Here is a 9,094-nt window from a genome sequence, read left to right as displayed (position 1 = left end):
GGTCTTCTGCTGCTGTAGCCCATCTGCTTCAAGGTTCGACGTGTTGTGCGTTCAGAGATGGTGTTCTGCACAGCTTGGTTATAACGAATGGATATTTGAGTTACTGTTGCCTTTCTGTCATCTCCAACCAGTCTGCCCATTCTCCTCTGATCTCTGACAGCAAGAAGGCATTTTCACTGGATATTTTCTCTTTTTTTCAGACCATTCTCTGTAAACCCTAGAGATGGTTGTGCATGAAAATCCCAGCAGATCAGCAGTTTCTGAAATACTCAGACCAGCCCGTCTGGCAACAACAACCATGCCACGTTCAAAGTCACTTAAATCCCCTTTCTTCCCCATTCTGATGCTCGATTTGAACTTCAGCAAGTGGTCTGGACCACGTCCACATGCCTAAACGCATTGAGTTGCTGCCATGTGATTGGCTGATTAGCTATTCTTTTAACAAGCAATTGAACAGGTGTACCTAATAAAGTGGCCAGTAAATGAGTATAAGTTCACAGTTCCAAAAAATGAACTAGATCATGTTCATTTCTGCTGAGAGTTTGACTTGGGTGGAGAATCTCTGTGACTGTTGGCTAGTGGTCTTGGCCTTCATTAATGATTTCTGGTGATCATCATTCGCTCAGAATTTCCCAAGACTGGTTGGATGCTTCAACTCGATATGTCTTTTCCAATTGATTGCTTGTTAAGATGCTGCCATAGCGGCGTTACACCAAAATCTGTGACCCATCAGGTTCTGCGACCCAAAACACCAGCATGAACCGGTGCCACAGAACTGCATTGCATGAGTGTGGTTAACTCTCGCAGGAGTTCATGATGGTCATGAGTTGCATGAAAACATTTGTAACAAGTGTTATAATGGGGATGTACGTTTTGTAGTGTGTTTCTGGCTCCTCTGCTGCAGCACTGGGTACAGAAGAAGAAAAGTGGATGAAGCAGAGAAACCCTGGAGGAAAATCTGCTGCAGTCTGCAAGAGTTCAGAAGACTGTTCATTTTTAACACAACAGTGACTCACTACATACTGCAAAATTACCTTACCCTAACCATTCTCAAGTTGATGAAAAAAGGATAATGTATAATGTCTCAAACCTCCCCCCAGAACAGCTTCTGCCTCTTGACTTGGAAAGTGATATTGACAGGACAGTGGCACTGATTGAAAAGGATGGGCAAACCAAACAATCAACCAATAACTTGTGTTTCCTCCTCTGTTAGACTTTGGTTAGTGATATATCCATGTTCCCAGAACTCAGAAATCAATTTGGGGAGTCCAGTTATCATAAAAAACAAAACAACAACAATAACAACTCATCTATAAAGGGTTACAGAACTTTGTATTAGACAGTAGCCAGGAATCCTAAATAGAATCTTGACATTTCTACGTTTGAAGTCCAGGAGGGTTAATCCCATTTCTGATCACTTTTAGCATCTGAAGGTGACAAAGTGTAGGACTCCCCTTTCCATCTTACCTGGTCAGAATTTATTTATTTTCAACCCCCAACTCTTTTTCAGTCGTGAGTCATTATTTCCCATGAGCTCCTGCTGTCCAAAGAACAGAAAATAACTACATGTATAAATCCTTGTTTAGAGATATGACTACTAGATTCGTTAAAGTTGGAGCACCAACTTCATTTGAAGGAAACCAAATGACAACTAAATATACAAATATCGTGCATAACACTGAAGACTTGAGTTATTAGCCAGCATTTAGCTATAAATACATGTCAATATTTTAAGCTAAATGCTGGCTAATAACTCAAGTCTTCAGTGTTACGCACGATATTTGTATATTTAGTTGTTACTGAGATTTCTTTCCTATGGTCACTAGGTGGCAGTGTAACTACACAAGGTGTTAAGTCTATGAATAATAACTTGTTCATCTTACATCGTACAGATATCTGAGTTAAACTATTGTTAAAGGTTAGACTCTCCACCCGTCCAATTCATACTCCAAAAAAATAGGGGGCACCAAATCACTTGTCTGATCACATCTGCTAAATTTTATGGTTTTGAATGGATTAATCTTGTTATGTCTTATTTGAATGTAAACTTTTGATTTTGAAATTGGTTTTGTTTAAATGAAACATTCATGCGAATAAAGCACACTGAACTGAACTGAACTGTCAGGTCATAACTTCTGCTAACTGCCGTGAGTTAGCCATGCAGCTAACTTAGCGGTGCTATTAGCTGACTAAGTCTGGAATGAGCACAGAACTGGAGCAGGCGACTGAACTACTAACTGAACACTAAGCGAACACAGCTGGAGCGAGACCAAACACAGCCTCAGAGACGACAGAGGCCAGTTTGACAACAGACAATACAGTTTAAGGTGATTTACAGCAGCTCTGACCAGGACTTCGGAGACAATGAAGACACGGCGGGTTCAGGCAGGGACAGCAGAGGCATCAAGCAGGAGAGGAGCGAGAGGGAGGCAGGGCATCAGAGAGGCAGTGACCGTGTGTAGAGCCAGAAGATTTTCACTTCTAACTTGCTGAAATAAGGTCTCATTTCCACCATACAAGATTTTTGGAACAGTGGAAAGACTAGGGATGTATGTGTGGATGTATATACAGGATACTGTGTTCAGGGAAACACTCTGATTAGGACTGAGGTTTGTTACCTCTATTAGAGGGCACACTGAGTATGTTCACTGGGGTTGTGCATTTAGCCGCCCGGACTAGGCATTGTCATTTACATTCGCAAGCCTGCATGGACCGTGCTTGGAACCTTCCATACCAATGTTCCATACCAGTGTAGGAAGTAGTGTGCAGGTTGGGGTGGTTGGTGTGGTGCATCTGTCTTTCATGCAGGAGACGAGAGTTGGATCAGCCACAGATAACGCTTCCTTAACCAAGTGTTTTAGTTGCCAACCCCAACCATAGCTTAACCATAGCACATGCACAGATGTTGTAGAAATAAATTGTTGAAAACAAATATTGTTATTGAATGTTACCTGGAGTGTTGGTGAATCGGCCAGTATCAACATTCTGTCTGACTCCTGGTCTAGCTCTCAAGTGTCACAGCACTCTTTTCCCATGGGGATCCGATTCCCCATGTAATATCAGCAGCACTCTCACTAAGTTTGTAATTGATGTGGTAAAATAAAGCTTATATTTGGCGTCAATGAGATGTGGAGAATGAAGAGCATATTTAGACGAGAGGCGATGATCTTGTTAACAGTGTTATTTCTGGTGTTTTCGCTCTTTTCACACCTTGCACCCACACTCTGTTTCTAATCTTATATTTGCTCCTCTTTAATTATGTTCTAGCTATTTTTGTTTTCACATCTTGCTAACCCTTTCTCATGCAGACTCAAACATGTATATATGCTACTTTACCTTGTTTGTACTGTATGGCTTACACTATCATTTCTATCTTCCCCACTTCTTTCACAGGTCCAGAAACAGATTATGATTATGGTAAGGGCTTTTTACAAGAATCTCATTATAGTATTGTGGTTTTGATTCTCAGTGTTGTCAATAAGGAGTTAACTGACTTGAAAAATCATGCATGATTCAGAGTCAGAATTTATTTAGTTTATGTTTCTTTTTAATACAAACCCATGCCACACACCACAGCATTTATAGCCTATGGCAACTGTGGCTCAGGAGGTAGAGCAGGTCTCCCACTAATCAGAAGGTCGGCCGCTCAATCCCTGATTGTCCCAAACTGCATGTTGGGAAAGATACTGAACCCCAAATTGCTCCCAGTGGTGTGTGAGACTGTGTGAATGATTATTTTATCTTTGTGATGTGCAGTTGGAACTATGAATGTGACATGTTAAAGCTCTTTGAGTGGTTGGTCACTGGATGTATAGTGGCTGGTTTGAATGTATCAGTATTGTTTCACTTCATAATTGTATCAATACGCTAAACAGTTAAAGGTGATACAGCTGCTCAACAAATCAAATTGTGCTATAGGGCTCCAAAACACTGAAGATGCAGTTTGTTCTGGCTTTGACAATCTTTGAATAAAACTTTTGTTGATTGTGTTTGTGGACCTAATGACATGGCCACTGAGTGTCTAATAATTATAATATTCTGAATATTCTTTTTATACTTGAGTACATTTTAGAAACAGAAAAGTATGTTACTCTGAATGCATACAGAAGAGGACCACATGTTAAAAATGTATTTAAATGTATTCAACTATTTAAGTTGAGTTTGAAGTCAGAGTCACTTTATTTTTAAGTGAAAATTTCAACTCAAACACATTTTTCACATGTGGCCCTAATTCTTTTCCATTAATGCAATTTTTTTACACTATTTTTGCTTTCAATTTAAGGGTTTTAGTCTGTCTTTCACCACTGAATAATATAATGTAGTCTTAAAGCAGCACTGCAAACCACAACCCTAAAAGACCACAGAGTTATATCACAGGTCCCTGCCTAAACTAGAGAGCAACTGATACAGGTGTTTTTAAGTGAATACTGATATAAATAGTTGAGAATTACATATATCTACTATATTTAGGGGCATTATTTATTTTCATAAGCATAACATACATTTGTTATGAAGATATGTCTGAGTAGAGAGAGTTTACACACACTTAATAGTAATGCTTTATTTTAAAGGTCTGTAATTTCCTTGTTTAATGGAAAGAACTTTGTGTTTTGACACAAACTGTTGCGAAACAAACTTTAGATACTTCCAAATTGCTGGCTAGTCAAAGTAACATAGAAGAGTACAAAATAGCAATGAACAGCAACTCATGAATCCAAACTAAATAAAAGTCAATTCAAATGCTAGTCAAGCATTCACTGCTTTCATTAGTGATTCTGAATCTGCTTGATACTGAAAATATTGAACTTCTAACATATCTGTCAAGCAACTAATGTATTTTATGATCTTTACAAACACAGGATTTATTGCAGGACTGCCGACCTGGATTGTACTTGTATAGATGATATTATGTCCTCGCCGTGTCTATAACAAGTCTAGGTCTAAGCAATGTGTGCATCATTGATTTGAATAGCTCTGTATTTATTCTTGTGTCTTTATTGTTTTGTGCGTGATGACTTTAGACTGTCTCTGCAGAGTTTCCTTGCCGAAGCAGCAGGGCAGTAATCTGTTGTGGTTTTCAAACCCACTCTATATCTTCTTGTGTTTTTCCACCAGTAACCCCGACTGCAGAGACTCACAGACCTGAGGAGGATACTTTTGGGGTGAGTGACTGAAATATTAAACATAATGAGTGTTTAAAGTAGTAGTTTGCACACACAGCATATTGATACTGACTTACAATTTATATGCCTGATACTTACTGATAATATTGACCTTTTGATATATCTGTTAAGCTGCAGTCTCAACGAAAAATGTATTTTATGACAACGGACACAGGATTTATTCTCTTGTCTATTCTAGTCTCTGGTTTTTGCCTTTTCTGCTCTTGAAGCAACCTGGAGAGGCTTCTCTGCTGTCACTTCCTCATAGAGACATGCATTTCATTAATGTCATGTGCAGTGTTCTTAATGCTTGTTTTCCATAGTTACATAGATAGATGATTAACTTGTCACCATCACATTATTGACTGTGAGCAGTGACTCAGGAGTCCTCTGCACCTCTACCTTCTCTCAGACTGAGAGACACTTTTTGGACTGAACGGCTTTATAAATGACTTAGGCCAAAAGCAAAAGATGTTAGGAGAGACACACTCGTGATTTTTATTTATGGTCCTACCTGTTGCAAGCAACTTTTAGCTTTAGATGTTTTCCTGGACCGGTCCTGGGCATGCTGTAAGTATATCAACCAGCCAATTTACATAATGACATTAATCAGCTACAGGTGATAGCTAAATTAAAAGTCACAAACAAAACTCTACTAGTATAGCGGCTTAGCAGAAGAATCGTGCACTCTGAGATAAAAGCATCAAATTTGGTGTACATATAGGTAATGGCATTCCAAAAAAAATGTGGATACTGGGCCATTGCAAATTTTCAATATGGCCGCCATTGCAGCTTGTTACAACATTAGAAATTTGCACTCTGCATGTGTGTTTGTCCGCTACTGTAACGGACACTATTCCATGTTGCAAGAAGATTTGTAGCAAATACATTTTCCACACTTGCCCTTGCCCAGGTGTAAGATTATGAAGTATTTCATTACAAATTATTGTTGTTGAAATTGTTTTTGAGTTTATGGTCAGAACTGATTTAACAGCAGCAAATGATTGTCTGTCTGTTGATGATCATTATATTAAAACAACATTGGAATGTTTAACAGGAAAAGACAGAAATCTGAAAGTTTCATTCAAGAAGTGTTGAGAGCAGAAGGTGTTATTTTAATCCAGCCTTTTCTTCTCCCCCATTCACTCTCAGCCATGTGCTTCTGTCTGCGGAAATCCCCTGGTGGCTGGTGAGCCTGAGAGTTGGTTTGAAATGTAATTGAGTTCATCTTTTCCCTGTAATTGACTGGGAAAAGATAACTGTCGAGGCTGAGCTTTTGAAGGAGCATGGGTGTGTAGGCGTGTGTGTTTCTGTGTTCAAGCTTTACGTTTATGTTACGATAAATATGAATGTCTGTATTTGCCAAAGTGCGCCAATGATACAGATATTATCGTATGAAATGGTAGTGAAAAAAAGTTCAGATACAGAAAAAAGAAGCCCTGCTAGCGACACCCTAGAGGCTGCAATATGTCATTACAACGTATACTAGGAAAAAGCTGGGCAGAACTAATAACATACTGAGGATTCTCACCGGCAGTAGCATCTGCCTCCTGCCTTATCAGAGGCAGAGACTAGAAAGCTGAAATCACCTGTAGTTCTTCCGTCCCTCCAGCTCCATCACTGTACAAGTCAAATGACGGCGCTGGTCCCTGAAGAACAACTGATTTTGCAGCATGAGAACTCTGCTTTCTTTGAGCTGTTTCCCTTTCATCTTTGTAGGTCTCAATAGCAGTAGGCCTGGCAGGGTTTGCCTGTGTGATGCTGGTGGTTCTCTTCCTTCTCATCAACAAGTATGGACGACGCTCCAAGTTTGGCATGAAAGGTAAGAAGCTGTACATATCTTAGTCTATAAAGATTTGTTGTCTGTATTCATGCGCATGGTGTGTGACATTAACAATGGTGTGACAGGAATGGACATATTAAGGTCAGTACTGGGACTCGTGGATGGAACAGCTGGTGAAACTGGTGTGCTTTGCCATTATCTTTGTATTATTCCAATAGACGAAGTGATGAAAAGCATGAAGGGAGAAAGGAAGTGAGTAAGGAAAAAAGGGAGGAAAGGATGTTGGCATGGGAAAATGAGAGACACACAGAACATGGAACGTTGAGCTTAGCAATATCAGTGGTAGGAGGAGCTGTAGGAAAAAAGAATAGAAGGACAGATTGAGAGAGGCAGCAAAGCATCTCTCTTCCCCTTCTTCTTTCTCTCTTGAATTTTTTTAGCAGGGACTGAGTTGTATGTTGAGGTGTCCTTACATCTGTATAAGCTTTCAATATGAAAAAGAGGGAATCAGCTGACCTGAAGTCAGTGTTTCTTGTATCAGCTGAATTTACTGATCGATCATTTGGTTGGTGTGTTATGGAGGAGTTTCTGTTGGTGTGACCTGGGTTTATTGGCGCCTGTTGTATCGGCGCTAAATTCTTCTTACATCTGTGACACTGAAGTTGTTGTTGGGGAGGTTGAAGCAAGAGAGATGTTGTTTGCTGGACAAAAGGCACACACACAGGAGTGTTTGTGCCCCAGAGAAAAGGGGACACTGGAGCTCCACCCCCTTGATGAGCAACCTGCAGGAAAAAGAATCCCTCCTGACAGAGGTGGAGGAGTACAAAGACATGCAAGACGTAGCAGATGACCCAGGTTAATAATTTGGATTCCCTTGTTTGAAAAGAGAGTAAACCAACTCAGGTTGTGTTTAACTATTCACACAAACACAAGATAAGGATAAGTCAACGAACATGTTATAACAATATATTTGCAGGACTGAGGCCAGTCACTTTAAAGGTATTTTGTCGTGCTGTTCTTCTTAATTAGAGTCTTATGAGAGCACATTTCACTGCATGCAAGTATTAATTACAGATCAAATTAAAAATGATTCCCGATTTAACTGTTTTGAAGCGTTCTTTTGCAAAAACAGATACCTCTGTTTCCTTTTATTATCCTTCAATAGTTCTTTTTGAGTGCACTTCAGGGAAAATCAATCAAATGGGTGTTTGTTTATCCATTTAATACCTTTTATCTGTTTTTGCAAATAAATACACAATAGTATCCATTTCAAACTCTTCCATCTTTCTGCCATCTGATCTGCAGTTTCTCATTTCTCCAGTTCACAACAACAGTTATCTCAGAGCGCTTTTCATGAAAGAGCAGGTCTAGACCGTACTCTATGATGTTATTTACAGAAGCCCAACAGTTCCCACTAAGAGCAGCACTAGGCGACAGAGGCAAGGAAAAACTTCCTTTAAGAGGCAGAAACCTCGAGCAGAACTATGGCTCAGGGTGGGCGGCCATCTGCCTCGACCGGTTGGGGGTGAAGGAGAGAGGGAGAGAGAGAGAGAGAGAGAGAGAGAGAGAGAGAGAGAGAGAGGGGGAGAGAGAGAGAGAGAGAGAGAGAGAGAGAGAGAGAGAGAGAGGGAGAAGGCAAGAGAGGAACAGAGAGATGGAAGGAGAGAGAGAGAGAGAGAGGCAGCCTACACAATATACACACAGAGGTACAGACAGTAAAGGTGATGCTGCTATAGACTAAATGAAAAATGGTACAGATATTTATAGTAGTGTTAATGGTAACAGTCGTAATGTTAATGATTATAATAACAATAATAACAATAGGACTAGTAACAATAGTCGTTGCAGCAGAGGGTGTTGAGCAGGAACACGGGGGCAGCAGGTGACCCGCAACCACAGATCCAGACTCCACCTGCAGGAAGTGATAGGAGGAGAGAGGAGAGGGACGAGAAAGCACAAGACTACCAGAAAGGGGAGAAGTTGTGTTAGTAACATGCAATAATGGGATGAGGTTGCATACAGAGGGAGAGAAAGTAGAGGAGAGAGGAGCTCAGTGCATCATGGGAAATCCCCCGGCAGTCTAGGCCTATAGCAGCATAACTAAGGGATGGTTCAGGACTCACCTGAGCCAGCCCTAACTATAAGCTTT

The 9,094-nt window shown here is 40.3% G+C and overlaps 1 protein-coding gene across 1 annotated transcript in view; it reads left to right on the top strand.

Annotated features, from left to right (window-relative positions):
- The window catches only part of ntrk3a (neurotrophic tyrosine kinase, receptor, type 3a), a 530,438-nt gene that overhangs the window by 449,420 nt on the left and 71,924 nt on the right, over positions 1–9,094 (top strand). Inside the window, exons 7-10 of the mRNA XM_046038284.1 lie at positions 3,394–3,417; positions 5,116–5,162; positions 6,882–6,984; positions 7,071–7,086. Of these exons, the coding sequence (XP_045894240.1) occupies positions 3,394–3,417; positions 5,116–5,162; positions 6,882–6,984; positions 7,071–7,086 (190 nt within the window). The remainder of the gene's footprint in view (positions 1–3,393; positions 3,418–5,115; positions 5,163–6,881; positions 6,985–7,070; positions 7,087–9,094) is intronic.

This window comes from Micropterus dolomieu, linkage group LG22 (assembly GCF_021292245.1).
Source record: "Micropterus dolomieu isolate WLL.071019.BEF.003 ecotype Adirondacks linkage group LG22, ASM2129224v1, whole genome shotgun sequence".
NCBI classification, from domain to species: Eukaryota; Metazoa; Chordata; class Actinopteri; order Centrarchiformes; family Centrarchidae; genus Micropterus; species Micropterus dolomieu.
This window is presented reverse-complemented; position numbering and strand designations above follow the sequence as displayed.